This window comes from Oncorhynchus tshawytscha, unplaced genomic scaffold (assembly GCF_018296145.1).
Source record: "Oncorhynchus tshawytscha isolate Ot180627B unplaced genomic scaffold, Otsh_v2.0 Un_contig_167_pilon_pilon, whole genome shotgun sequence".
In the NCBI taxonomy this organism is placed as follows: Eukaryota; Metazoa; Chordata; class Actinopteri; order Salmoniformes; family Salmonidae; genus Oncorhynchus; species Oncorhynchus tshawytscha.
The window spans coordinates 41,354-56,541 of record NW_024609376.1 but is presented as its reverse complement, the minus strand read 5'-3'; the positions used below and the strand labels follow the sequence as shown (position 1 = coordinate 56,541).

The 15,188-nt window shown below is 45.3% G+C and overlaps 1 protein-coding gene across 1 annotated transcript in view; it reads right to left on the bottom strand.

Annotated features, from left to right (window-relative positions):
* The window catches only part of LOC121844678 (glypican-6-like), a 109,072-nt gene extending 97,211 nt beyond the window's left edge, over positions 1–11,861 (bottom strand). Inside the window, exon 1 of the mRNA XM_042315058.1 lies at positions 11,674–11,861. Coding sequence (XP_042170992.1) covers positions 11,674–11,800 — 127 coding nt within the window. The 5' untranslated portion in view covers positions 11,801–11,861. The remainder of the gene's footprint in view (positions 1–11,673) is intronic.
* Positions 11,862–15,188: the final 3,327 nt, after the last annotated feature.

The window sequence follows — 15,188 nt, the reverse complement described above, 5'->3', positions numbered from 1 at the left end:
GTTGACTCTAGTGTTCTACATGTTGACTCTAGTGTCCTACATGTTGACTCTAGTGTTCTATAGTCCTACATGTTGACTCTAGTGTTCCATAGTCCTACATGTTGACTCTAGTGTTCCATAGTCCTACATGTTGACTCTAGTGTTCCATAGTCCTACATGTTGACTCTAGTGTTCCATAGTCCTATGTTGACTCTAGTGTTCTACATGTTGACTCTAGTGTTCCATAGTCCTACATGTTGACTCTAGTGTTCCATAGTCCTACATGTTGACTCTAGTGTTCCATAGTCCTACATGTTGACTCTAGTGTTCCATAGTCCTACATGTTGACTCTAGTGTTCCATAGTCCTACATGTTGACTCTAGTGTTCTATACTCTAGTGTTCCTAGTCCTACATGTTGACTCTAGTGTTCTACATGTTGACTCTAGTGTTCCATAGTGTCCATACATGTTGACTCTAGTGTTCTACATGTTGACTCTAGTGTTCCATAGTCCATGTTGACATGTTGACTCTAGTGTTCTACATGTTGACTCTAGTGTTCCATAGTCCTACATGTTGACTCTAGTGTTCCATAGTCATGTTGACTCTCTAGTGTTCCATAGGTCTACATGTTGACTCTAGTGTTCTACATGTTGACTCTAGTGTTCCATAGTCCTACATGTTGACTCTAGTGTTCTACATGTTGACTCTAGTGTTCCATAGGTCTACATGTTGACTCTAGTGTTCCATACATGTTGACTCTAGTGTTCCATAGGTCACATGTTGACTCTAGTGTTCTACATGTTGACTCTAGTGTTCCATAGTCCTACATGTTGACTCTAGTGTTCCATAGTCCTACATGTTGACTCTAGTGTTCTACATGTTGACTCTAGTGTTCCATAGTCCTACATGTTGACTCTAGTGTTCCATAGTCCTACATGTTGACTCTAGTGTTCCATAGTCATGTTGACTCTAGTGTTCTACATGTTGACTCTAGTGTTCCATAGTCTACATGTTGACTCTAGTGTTCTACATGTTGACTCTAGTGTTCCATAGTCTACATGTTGACTCTAGTGTTCCATAGTCATGTTGACTCTAGTGTTCCATAGTCCTACATGTTGACTCTAGTGTTCCATAGTCCTACATGTTGACTCTAGTGTTCTACATGTTGACTCTAGTGTTCCATAGTCCTACATGTTGACTCTAGTGTTCCATAGTCCTACATGTTGACTCTAGTGTTCCATAGTCCTACATGTTGACTCTAGTGTTCTACATGTTGACTCTAGTGTTCCATAGTCCTACATGTTGACTCTAGTGTTCCATAGTCCTATGTTGACTCTAGTGTTCCATAGTCCTACATGTTGACTCTAGTGTTCTAGTCCTACATGTTGACTCTAGTGTTCCATAGTACATGACATGTTGACTCTAGTGTTCCATAGTGTTCTACATGTTGACTCTAGTGTCCTACATGTTGACTCTAGTGTTCCATAGTCCTACATGTTGACTCTAGTGTTCTAGTCCTACATGTGGACTCTAGTGTTCCATAGTCCTACACATGACTCTAGTGTTCCATGTTGACTCTAGTGTCCTACATGTTGACTCTAGTGTTCTACATGTTGACTCTAGTGTTCCATAGGTCCTACATGTTGACTCTAGTGTTCCATAGTCCTACATGTTGACTCTAGTGTTCCATAGTCTACATGTTGACTCTAGTGTTCCATAGTGTTCTACATGTTGACTCTAGTGTTCTCTATAGTCCTATGTTGACTCTAGTGTTCCATAGTCCTACATGTTGACTCTAGTGTTCCATGTTGACTCTAGTGTTCCTAGGTCACATGTTGACTCTAGTGTTCTACATGTTGACTCTAGTGTTCCATAGTCCTACATGTTGACTCTAGTGTTCTACATGTTGACTCTAGTGTTCCATAGTCTACATGTTGACTCTAGTGTTCTACATGTTGACTCTAGTGTTCCATAGGTCTACATGTTGACTCTAGTGTTCTACATGTTGACTCTAGTGTTCCGTAGGTCTACATGTTGACTCTAGTGTTCCATAGTCCTACATGTTGACTCTAGTGTTCCATGTTCTACATGTTGACTCTAGTGTTCCGTAGTGTCTACATGTTGACTCTAGTGTTCCATAGTCCTACATGTTGACTCTAGTGTTCTACATGTTGACTCTAGTGTTCCATAGTCCTACATGTTGACTCTAGTGTTCCATAGTTGACTCTAGTGTTCTACATGTTGACTCTAGTGTTCCATAGTCTACATGTTGACTCTAGTGTTCCATAGTCCTACATGTTGACTCTAGTGTTCTACATGTTGACTCTAGTGTTCCATAGGTCTACATGTTGACTCTAGTGTTCCATAGTCCTACATGTTGACTCTAGTGTTCCATAGTTGACTCTAGTGTTCCATAGTCCTACATGTTGACTCTAGTGTTCTATAGTCCTACATGTTGACTCTAGTGTTCTACATGTTGACTCTAGTGTTCCATTGAGTGTTCCATACATGTTGACTCTAGTGTTCCATAGGTCTACATGTTGACTCTAGTGTTCTACATGTTGACTCTAGTGTTCCATAGTCCTACATGTTGACTCTAGTGTTCTACATGTTGACTCTAGTGTTCCATAGGTCTACATGTTGACTCTAGTGTTCTACATGTTGACTCTAGTGTTCCATGTTGACTCTAGTGTCTACATGTTGACTCTAGTGTTCTACATGTTGACTCTAGTGTTCCATAGTCCTACATGTTGACTCTAGTGTTCTATAGTCCTACATGTTGACTCTAGTGTTCTACATGTTGACTCTAGTGTTCCATAGTCCTACATGTTGACTCTAGTGTTCCGTAGGTCTACATGTTGACTCTAGTGTTCCATAGTCCTACATGTTGACTCTAGTGTTCTACATGTTGACTCTAGTGTTCCATAGTCCTACATGTTGACTCTAGTGTTCTACATGTTGACTCTAGTGTTCCGTAGGTCTACATGTTGACTCTAGTGTTCTAGTCATGTTGACTCTAGTGTTCCATAGGTCTACATGTTGACTCTAGTGTTCTACATGTTGACTCTAGTGTTCCATAGTCTACATGTTGACTCTAGTGTTCCATAGTCCTACATGTTGACTCTAGTGTTCTACATGTTGACTCTAGTGTTCCATAGTCCTACATGTTGACTCTAGTGTTCCACATGTTGACTCTAGTGTTCCATGTTGACTAGGTCTACATGTTGACTCTAGTGTTCTACATGTTGACTCTAGTGTTCCATAGTCCTACATGTTGACTCTAGTGTTCTACATGTTGACTCTAGTGTTCCGTAGGTCTACATGTTGACTCTAGTGTTCTAGTTGACTCTAGTGTTCCATAGGTCTACATGTTGACTCTAGTGTTCTAGTCATGTTGACTCTAGTGTTCCGTAGGTCACATGTTGACTCTAGTGTTCCATAGTCCTACATGTTGACTCTAGTGTTCTACATGTTGACTCTAGTGTTCCGTAGTCCTATGTTGACTCTAGTGTTCCATAGTCCTACATGTTGACTCTAGTGTTCCATAGTCATGTTGACTCTAGTGTTCCGTAGGTCTACATGTTGACTCTAGTGTTCTACATGTTGACTCTAGTGTTCTACATGTTGACTCTAGTGTTCCGTAGGTCTACATGTTGACTCTAGTGTTCCATAGTCCTACATGTTGACTCTAGTGTTCTACATGTTGACTCTAGTGTTCCGTAGGTCTACATGTTGACTCTAGTGTTCCATAGTCCTACATGTTGACTCTAGTGTTCCATAGTCCTACATGTTGACTCTAGTGTTCTATAGGTCTACATGGTGACTCTAGTGTTCTACATGTTGACTCTAGTGTTCCATAGGTCTACATGTTGACTCTAGTGTTCCATAGGTCTACATGGTGACTCTAGTGTTCTACATGTTGACTCTAGTGTTCCATAGTCCTACATGTTGACTCTAGTGTTCTACATGTTGACTCTAGTTGACTCTACATGTTCTCATAGTGTTCTACATGTTGACTCTAGTGTTCCATAGGTCTACATGTTGACTCTAGTGTTCCATAGGTCTACATGTTGACTCTAGTGTTCTACATGTTGACTCTAGTGTTCCATAGTCCTACATGTTGACTCTAGTGTTCTATAGTCCTACAGGTTGACTCTAGTGTTCTACATGTTGACTCTAGTGTTCCATAGTCCTACATGTTGACTCTAGTGTTCCGTAGGTCTACATGTTGACTCTAGTGTTCCATAGTCCTACATGTTGACTCTAGTGTTCCATAGGTCTATGTTGACTCTAGTGTTCCATAGTCCTACATGTTGACTCTAGTGTTCTACATGTTGACTCTAGTGTTCCATAGGTCTACATGTTGACTCTAGTGTTCTACATGTTGACTCTAGTGTTCCGTAGGTCTACATGTTGACTCTAGTGTTCCATAGTCCTACATGTTGACTCTAGTGTTCTACATGTTGACTCTAGTGTTCCATAGTCCTACATGTTGACTCTAGTGTTCTACATGTTGACTCTAGTGTTCCGTAGGTCTACATGTTGACTCTAGTGTTCTACATGTTGACTCTAGTGTTCCGTAGGTCTACATGTTGACTCTAGTGTTCTACATGTTGACTCTAGTGTTCCGTAGGTCTACATGTTGACTCTAGTGTTCCATAGTCCTACATGTTGACTCTAGTGTTCTACATGTTGACTCTAGTGTTCCGTAGGTCTACATGTTGACTCTAGTGTTCCATAGTCCTACATGTTGACTCTAGTGTTCTACATGTTGACTCTAGTGTTCCATAGTCCTACATGTTGACTCTAGTGTTCTATAGTCCTACATGGTGACTCTAGTGTTCTACATGTTGACTCTAGTGTTCTATAGGTCTACATGGTGACTCTAGTGTTCTACATGTTGACTCTAGTGTTCCATAGGTCTACATGTTGACTCTAGTGTTCCATAGGTCTACATGGTGACTCTAGTGTTCTACATGTTGACTCTAGTGTTCCATAGTCCTACATGTTGACTCTAGTGTTCCATAGGTCTACATGTTGACTCTAGTGTTCCGTAGGTCTACATGTTGACTCTAGTGTTCCGTAGGTCTACATGTGCATTCTGGGAAACCAAGCAAAGCATCATGCTTATTCTGCCTAAATCCCTTCCCTCCATATCTCACCTTCCCCTCCATATCTCACCTTCCCCTCCATATCTCACCTTCCCTCCATATCTCACCTTCCCCTCCATATCTCACCTTCCCCTCCATATCTCACCTTCCCCTCCATATCTCACCTTCCCTCCATATCTCACCTTCCCCTCCATATCTCACCTTCCCCTCCATATCTCACCTTCCCCTCCATATCTCACCTTCCCCTCCATATCTCACCTTCCCTCCATATCTCACCTTCCCCTCCATATCTCACCTTCCCTCCATATCTCACCTTCCCTCCATATCTCACCTTCCCCTCCATATCTCACCTTCCCCTCCATATCTCACCTTCCCCTCCATATCTCACCTTCCCCTCCATATCTCATCTTCCCCTCCATATCTCACCTTCCCCTCCATATCTCACCTTCCCCTCCATATCTCACCTTCCCCTCCATATCTCACCTTCCCCTCCATATCTCATCTTCCCCTCCATATCTCACCTTCCCTCCATATCTCACCTTCCCCTCCATATCTCACCTTCCCCTCCATATCTCACCTTCCCCTCCATATCTCACCCCTCTTCCCCTCCATATCTCACCTTCCCCTCCATATCTCACCTTCCCCTCCATATCTCACCTTCCCCTCCATATCTCACCTTCCCCTCCATATCTCACCTTCCCCTCCATATCTCACCTTCCCTCCATATCTCACCTTTCCCCTCCATATCTCACCTTCCCCTCCATATCTCACCTTCCCCTCCATATCTCACCTTCCCCTCCATATCTCACCTTCCCCTCCATATCTCACCTTCCCCTCCATATCTCACCTTCCCCTCCATATCTCACCTTCCCCTCCATATCTCACCTTCCCCTCCATATCTCACCTTCCCCTCCATATCTCACCTTCCCCTCCATATCTCACTCACTCAACTGTGATCTGACTGCTCTCTCTACACACACGTCTTGATTGCACAAACAGACTCCCGTTAAGCCTACAGAAATAAATGCCTGTAAAAACATATCTAACTGACGAGACACACAAGGGGATTCAGAAGCGCCGTTCCTTGTTTTTATCATGAATTGAATACGGACTGGTTGATTGAAGTTGGGAAATATGTTCTCCAACAACTGGAGCTTCCGTTTTTGAAATAATTGCGTTCAGTCTATTTCCTGCTGAGACTACTTTTAGACCTGCTAGTGCCTTTTAGAATTGGTTAGCCTAGGGTTCGGTTATAACCACTCTGTTCCAACATGTAAAAAGATTGAGAGATACAGAAAAGTCCAATTTGTAAAAAGATTGAGAGATACAGAAAAGTGAAATAAGCGAAATAAGGCCAAAATGTGGAGAACAGAGAATGACTCTCAGGAGTGATGTCTTTCTCTACAGACAGACGAGGATCAGAAAGAGACAAAGAGAAAGGAGAGACTTCTATTCATCTCACAAAAGGCCTCTGTCTCTCTGCTCAATGAGCACCAGTGGACTCACTCACTGGGTATTTCACCTGCGAATCTTGTTCTCTCTCTCTCTGCCAGAGTCTTAAGAGATAAATATATGAACGTGATGGATGGATTCACATGTCTGTGCCTTGAGTAGCATAAAACCCATTCTGAATATCTCAACAGGCATTTTTTGTTTGTTTTTGTGATAAGATTATTTCATGTTAATCTTCATATCTATTTAGAGGCTTTGAAAAAGCAACTCTCAAAAGCAACTCTCATTCCAACGTATGAAATGGTGTCAGTAAAGAAACACATCCCACATTTCCCAAAAGTCGCTGCAGTTGGAGACTTACATCTCCCTCTCTAACTTTAAACATCAGCTATCTGAGCAGCTACCCGATCGCTGCAGTTGGAGACTCCCTCTCTAACTTTAAACATCAGCTATCTGAGCAGCTACCCGATCGCTGCAGTTGGAGACTTACATCTCCCTCTCTAACTTTAAACATCAGCTATCTGAGCAGCTACCCGATCGCTGCAGTTGGAGACTTACATCTCCCTCTCTAACTTTAAACATCAGTTATCTGAGCAGCTACCCGATCGCTGCAGTTGGAGACTCCCTCTCTAACTTTAAACATCAGCTATCTGAGCAGCTACCCGGTCGCTGCAGCTGTACACAGCCCATCTGTAAATAGCCCATCCAACTACCTCATCCCCATATTGTTTTTATTTACCTTTCTGCTCTTTTGCACACCAGTATCTCTACTTGCACATCATCGTCTGCTCATCATCATCTGCTCATCTATCACTCCAGAGACGGAGGTTCACACCGTTACAGCAACAAGCCTCCTGTCATAAGGGCTGTTTTAGGGACAACGAGAGTCACACAGAGACGGAGGTTCACACCGTTACCGCAACAAGCCTCCTGTCATAAGGGCTGTTTTAGGGACAACGAGAGTCACACAGAGACGGAGGTTCACACCGTTACAGCAACAAGCCTCCTGTTACAGCAACAAGCCTCCTGTCATAAGGGCTGTTTTAGGGACAACGAGAGTCACACAGCAGATCTATAAATATCTACAATGCAGAGAGAGAGAGACAATCAGAGAGACAGAGAGAGAGAGAGAGAGAGAGACAATCAGAGAGACTATGGCATCAGTTCTAATGCAACCCATCGACCACGGACCTGTTATGCTTCCCGAGTCTCAAATGCCAGCCTATTCCTTCTGTAAGTGCCCTACTTTAGACCAGAGCCCACATGTAACAGGGTGTCAATATGTTAGGGAACAGTGGGCCATTTGGGATGCAGGGGTTTGTCTTTCCAAAAAGCAGATCAATATCAGTTGTGAAGCCTCACTGTATTGGCTAATGGAGAGCAGCATTGACAGAGAAGATGAATAGAAAAGGCCAAGAAACGTCACAATGGGACCCTTTTATGCAGCAGAGAGAGAACGCTCCCCAGGGTTCCCTGTTCTAATTGAAACTGAACACTTCACTCCTTCTGAAACACAAACTATCTCTGTTATAACAGCCTAACTAAATTAAAAGCACACTATTTATATATGCCCAAGGCTCTGTTCATCAAACAAGATTCATCACTCTGTTGCGACTGTAGTTTTCATATTAAATGTCTTGTATAACAGCCGTCGGCAGCCATACTCTGCCTTGTTCCCTTTGAACAAGATGAAAACTTTTTAACGTTTAGCCGAGATGTGAGATCTCACTCTACGCTGCGGCCTGTGTTGGGTCTGTGTTGTGTTGGGTCTGTGTTGTGTTGGGTCTGTGTTGTGTTGGGTCTGTGTTGTGTTGGGTCTGTGTTGGGTCTGTGTTGTGTTGGGTCTGTGCTGTGTTGGGTCTGTGTTGGGGTCTGTGTTGTGTTGGGTCTGTGTTGTGTTGGGTCTGTGTTGGGTCTGTGTTGTGTTGGGTCTGTGTTGTGTTGGGTCTGTGCTGTGTTGTGTTGGGTCTGTGCTGTGGGTCTGTGTTGTGTTGGGTCTGTGTTGGGTCTGTGTTGTGTTGGGTCTGTGCTGTGTTGGGTCTGTGTTGTGTTGGGTCTGTGCTGTGTTGGGTCTGTGTTGTGTTGGGTCTGTGTTGTGCTGTGTTGGGTCTGTGCTGTGTTGGGTCTGTGTTGTGTTGGGTCTGTGTTGTGTTGGGTCTGTGCTGTGTTGGGTCTGTGCTGTGTTGGGTCTGTGTTGTGTTGGGTCTGTGTTGTGTCTGGGTCTGTGTTGGGTCTGTGTTGTTGGGTCTGTGTGTGTGTTGGGTCTGTGCTGTGTTGGGTCTGTGTTGTGTTGGGTCTGTGTTGTGTTGGGTCTGTGTTGGGGTCTGTGTTGGGTCTGTGCTGTGTTGGGTCTGTGCTGTGTTGGGTCTGTGCTGTGTTGGGTCTGTGCTGTGTTGGGTCTGTGCTGTGTTGGGTCTGTGTTGTGTTGGGTCTGTGTTGTGTTGGGTCTGTGCTGTGTTGGGTCTGTGCTGTGTTGGGTCTGGGTCTGTGCTGTGTTGGGTCTGTGTTGTGTTGGGTCTGTGTTGTGTTGGGTCTGTGTTTGGGTTTGTGTTGTGTTGGTGTCTGTGCTGTGTTGGGTCTGTGCTGTGTTGGGTCTGTGCTGTGTTGGGTCTGTGCTGTGTTGGGTCTGTGCTGTGTTGGGGTCTGTGTTGTGTTGGGTCTGTGCTGTGTTGGGTCGTCTCCTGGTCGTCGGGCGTGCTGTGTTGTCTGTGCTGTGTTGGTCTGTGCTGTGTTGGGTCTGTGTTGTGTTGGGTCTGTGCTGTGTTGGGTCTGTGCTGTGTTGGGTCTGTGCAGTTTTGTCAGACACACGCACACACAGATACATAGGCACAGGACTCAGAAGTGATGTTTGCTGACCTCTGTTGAGACTCGTCTTTAAAATACACCCCACTGTTTTCAGATCCTGCTACAAGAGGGATCGTACCATCTGCCTCACAAATTAACCCATGTCCCCTATATAGTGCACAAACTTTGACCAGAATAGACCACTAAATAGAGAATAGGGTATCATTTTGTACAAAGAATATAGCTGCCTCCCCAGTCCCCATTACAGAGGAGGGCTTGGGAACAGCTCCTTACTGAAACATTACCCACCGTGCAGACCCAGCATGGAACACCAAACAGAAGGGGTTTCCTTCCAACCAGCAGGGACCAGGGTTTAGTTACCAGGCTCTAACAGCAGGGACCAGGGTTTAGTTATCAGGCTCTAACAGCAGGGACCAGGGTTTAGTTATCAGGCTCTAACAGCAGGGACCAGGGTTTAGTTATCAGGCTCTAACAGCAGGGACCAGGGTTTAGTTATCAGGCTCTAACAGCAGGGACCAGGGTTTAGTTACCAGGCTCTAACAGCAGGGACCAGGGTTTAGTTATCAGGCTCTAACAGCAGGGACCAGGGTTTAGTTATCAGGCTCTAACAGCAGGGACCAGGGTTTAGTTATCAGGCTCTAACAGCAGGGACCAGGGTTTAGTTACCAGGCTCTAACAGCAGGGACCAGGGTTTAGTTATCAGGCTCTAACAGTAGGGGGCCAGCCAGGCTCTAACAGTTTAGTTAGGCTCTAACAGGCTCTAACAGCAGGGACCAGGGTTTAGTTACCAGGCTCTAACAGCAGGGACCAGGGTTTAGTTATCAGGCTCTAACAGCAGGGACCAGGGTTTAGTTACCAGGCTCTAACAGCAGGGACCAGGGTTTAGTTATCAGGCTCTAACAGCAGGGTTTAGTTATAAGGCTTAGTTATCAGGCTAACAGCAGGGACCAGGGTTTAGTTATCAGGCTCTAACAGCAGGGACCAGGGTTTAGTTATCAGGCTCTAACAGCAGGGACCAGGGTTTAGTTATCAGGCTCTAACAGTTATCAGGCTCTAACAGCAGGGACCAGGGTTTAGTTATCAGGCTCTAACAGCAGGGTTTAGTTATCAGGCTCTAACAGCAGGGTTTAGTCATCAGGCTCTAACAGCAGGGACCAGGGTTTAGTTATCAGGCTCTAACAGCAGGGACCAGGGTTTAGTTATCAGGCTCTAACAGCAGGGTTTAGTTATCAGGCTCTAACAGCAGGGTTTAGTTATCAGGCTCTAACAGCAGGGTTTAGTTATCAGGCTCTAACAGCAGGGTTTAGTTACCAGGCTCTAACAGCAGGGTTTAGTTATCAGGCTCTAACAGCAGGGTTTAGTTACCAGGCTCTAACAGCAGGGTTTAGTTATCAGGCTCTAACAGCAGGGACCAGGGTTTAGTTATCAGGCTCTAACAGCAGGGACCAGGGTTTAGTTACCAGGCTCTAACAGCAGGGTTTAGTTATCAGGCTCTAACAGCAGGGACCAGGGTTTAGTTATCAGGTTTAGTTTAGTTATCAGGTTTAGTTTTCAGGCTATAACAGCAGGGACCAGGGTTTAGTTATCAGGCTATAACAGCAGGGACCAGGGTTTAGTTATTAGGCTCTAACAGCAGGGTTTAGTTATCAGGCTCTAACAGCAGGGACCAGGGTTTAGTTATCAGGCTCTAACAGCAGGGTTTAGTTATCAGGCTCTAACAGCAGGGTTTAGTTACCAGGCTCTAACAGCAGGGACCAGGGTTTAGTTATCAGGCTCTAACAGCAGGGACCAGGGTTTAGTCATCAGGCTCTAACAGCAGGGTTTAGTTATCAGGCTCTAACAGCAGGGACCAGGGTTTAGTTATCAGGCTCTAACAGCAGGGGTTTAGTTATCAGGCTCTAACAGCAGGGTTTAGTTAGGCTTTACCAGGGTTTAGTCAGGCTCTAACAGCAGGGTTTAGTTATCAGGCTCTAAAAGCAGGGACCAGGGTTTAGTTATCAGGAACTAACAGCAGGGATTAGGGTTTAGTTATCAGGCTCTAACAGCAGGGACCAGGGTTTAGTTATCAGGCTCTAACAGCAGGGACCAGGGTTTAGTTTGAAAGACACCACTGTCCCAGGCACAACAAACAGAACATAGTAAATCATAGAACGATCACACACACACACACACACACACACACACACACACACACACACACACACACACACACACACACACACACACACACACACACACACACACACACACACACACACACACACACACACACACACACACACACACACACACACAGAGAGAGAGACATGTCATGTGTTTTCTCACCTATGAACAGGTTCCACTCAGGATCTAGGTCAGCCTGGTTAGCCAGACAGCCTCTCATCACATTATGGCAGTAGTTATGACAGGGCTTCAGCCCAGGCAGGCCCCTGCAGTACGGACAGTACAGCATCTTAGTCAGGGCCCTGATGCAGGCGGGGGCCACATTCACCTTGGGGGAGAGAGAAACATGTTGGAGATAAATGACTTATGTTGCCTTGTCATGTCTACCAGGCTAGAGGTTCACCTCTCACACAGTATCTGGGTTAAGGATAGTACCAGGCTAGAGGTTCACCTCTCACACAGTATCTGGGTTAAGGATAGTACCAGGCTAGAGGATCACCTCTCACACAGTATCTGGGTTAAGGATAGCACTGAGGTCAGAGGGGAGAGGTAGTCATGGTGATGGGAAGACCAGGTTCTGGGAGATGGGCTGAAGGGCTGAAGGCTGAGGTCAGAGGGGAGAGGTCGTCATGGTGATGGGAAGACCAGGTTCTGGGAGATGGGCTGAAGGCTGAGATCAGAGGGGAGAGGTCATCATGGTGATGGGAAGACCAGGTTCTGGGAGATGGGCTGAAGGGCTGAAGGCTGAGGTCAGAGGGGAGAGGTCATCATGGTGATGGGAAGACCAGGTTCTGGGAGATGGGCTGAAGGCTGAAGTCAGAGGGGAGAGGTAGTCATGGTGATGGGAAGACCAGGGCCTGGGAGATGGGCTGAAGGGCTGAAAGCTGAGGTCAGAGGGGAGAGGTAGTCATGGTGATGGGAAGACCAGGGCCTGGGAGATGGGCTGAAGGGCTGAAGGCTGAGGTCAGAGGGGAGAGGTCATCATGGTGATGGGAAGACCAGGGCCTGGGAGATGGGCTGAAGGCTGAAGTCAGAGGGGAGAGGTAGTCATGGTGATGGGAAGACCAGGGCCTGGGAGATGGGCTGAAGGGCTGAAAGCTGAGGTCAGAAGGGAGAGGTAGTCATGGTGATGGGAAGACCAGGTTCTGGGAGATGGGTCATTTATGGGAAGCATACAGAGGAGTCAGAAACCTCAGGCAACGGTCATGGGTTGTGATCTGTCCCAAATGGCACCCGATTCCCTACTTAGTGCACAATAGGGCCTATAGATCTCTGGTCAAAGGTAATGCACCATAAAGGCAATAGAGCACCATTTGGGAGGCGGTCATTGGGAGGACCAAGGGAGTGATTCAAACGGCCTCAGCCAGAACTGAGGAGGAGGGATATCCAAGCTGACAGAGTTGACTCCTCAGAGAAACTAGTTCCCTAACAACAATAACACATAACAGTAGCCAGACTCTCCCGCTCCACTGATCCTGCTGCAGACAGAGCTACGAGACACGGACAACTCTATATATCTCTTAGAGACAAACAGACTTCTGTGGAGTACAGTTAGACAGAGATACGAGACACAGACAACTTTATATATCTCTTAGAGACAAACAGACTTCTGTGGAGTACAGTTAGACAGAGATACGAGACACAGACAACTCTATATATCACTTAGAGACAAACAGATTTCTGTGGAGTACAGTCAGACAGAGATACGAGACACAGACAACTCTATATATCACTTAGAGACAAACAGACTTCTGTGGAGTACAGTTAGACAGAGATACGAGACACAGACAACTCTATATATCACTTAGAGACAAACAGACTTCTGTGGAGTACAGTTAGACAGAGATACGAGACACAGACAACTCTATACAGTGGGGAAAAAGTATTTAGTCAGCCACCAATTGTGCAAGTTCTCCCACTTAAAAAGATGATGAGAGGCCTGTAATTTTCATCATAGGTACACTTCAACTATGACAGACAAAATGAGAAAAAAATTCCAGATAAATCACATTTTAGGATTTTTTATGAATTTATTTGCAAATTATGGTGGAAAATAAGTATTAATAAGTACCTATGATGAAAATTACAGGCCTCTCACTCATCTTTTTTAAGTGGGAGAACTTGCAGGTCAATTGGTGGCTGACTAAATACTTTTTTGCCCCACCGTATATATCTCAGAGAGAAACAGACTTCTGTGGAGTAGTTAGAGAGAGAAACAGACTTCTGTAGAGTAGTTAGAGAGAGAAACAGACTTCTGTAGAGTAGTTAGAGAGAGAAACAGACTTCTGTAGAGTAGTTAGAGAGAAATAGACTTCTATAGAGTAGTTAGAGAGAGAAACAGACTTCTATAGAGTAGTTAGAGAGAAACAGACTTCTGTAGAGTAGTTAGAGTGAGAAACAGACTTCTATAGAGTAGTTAGAGAGAAACAGACTTCTGTAGAGTAGTTAGAGTGAGAAACAGACTCCTGTAGAGTAGTTAGAGAGAGAAACAGACTCCTGTAGAGTAGTTAGAGAGAGAAACAGACTTCTGTAGAGTAGTTAGAGTGAGAAACAGACTTCTATAGAGTAGTTAGAGAGAAACAGACTTCTGTAGAGTAGTTAGAGTGAGAAACAGACTCCTGTAGAGTAGTTAGAGAGAGAAACAGACTCCTGTAGAGTAGTTAGAGAGAGAAACAGACTCCTGTAGAGTAGTTAGAGAGAGAAACCATAGCAACATCAGCTCTGACACATCATTTAGCTGCAGTCTTGTATCAGTTCTGTTGGTCTCTCTGTTTCTCTTTGATTTTTAAAATCAGTTACCTTGTCTCCCTCCTCTCCACCCACCGCCCCTGGTTGAGTCAAGCTACGTGTGTGTGTGTGTGTGTGTGTGTGGTGTGTGTGTGGTGTGTGTGTGTATGTGTGTGTTGTGTGTGTGTCTGGTGTGTGTGTGTGTGTGGTGTGTGTGTGTGTGTGTGTGTGTGTGTGTGGTGTGTGTGTGTGTGTGTGTGTGTGTGTGTGTGTGTGTGTGTGTGTGTGTGTGTGTGTGTGTGTGTGTGTGTGTGTGTGTGTGTGTGTGTGTGTGTGTGTGTGTGTGTGTGTGTGTGTTCAGAGTGTTAGCATGGTGGTGCAGCAGTAGCAGCAGCTGGAGCGGAGCTGTTTTCAGAGAAGGGATCAAACACCTCCGCTCTGACACGTACACGGGTTTCAGTGACATCAGAGTGGCTCATGAAGGCTTTGAAGACAGAACGCTGCTGGTTTCATCACTAGATGTCTCAGCTCAGATCTGTGCGTGTGTGTGTGTGTGTGTGTGTGTGTGTGTGTGTGTGTGTGTGTGTGTGTGTGTGTGTGTGTGTGTGTGTGTGTGTGTGTGTGTGTGTGTGTGTGTGTGTGTGTGTGTGTGTGTGTGTGTGTGTGTGTGTGTGTGTCCCCGTGTGTCCGTGTGTGTGTGTGTGTGTAGGTAGATGTCTCGGCTCAGATCTAGGTGTCATAACCCCATCCACGTTCCACCAATCTGTCTTCATCAGCCAACAGGATACAGAAAGGATACTTTCCTTTCAGGGAAAGAGATGACCTGTCATCACCAGCTAGTCTCAGTCCTTTCAGGGAAAGAGATGACCTGTCATCACCAGCTAGTCTCACTCCTTTCAGGGAAAGAGATGACCTGTCATCACCAGCTAGTCTCACTCCTTTCAGGGAAA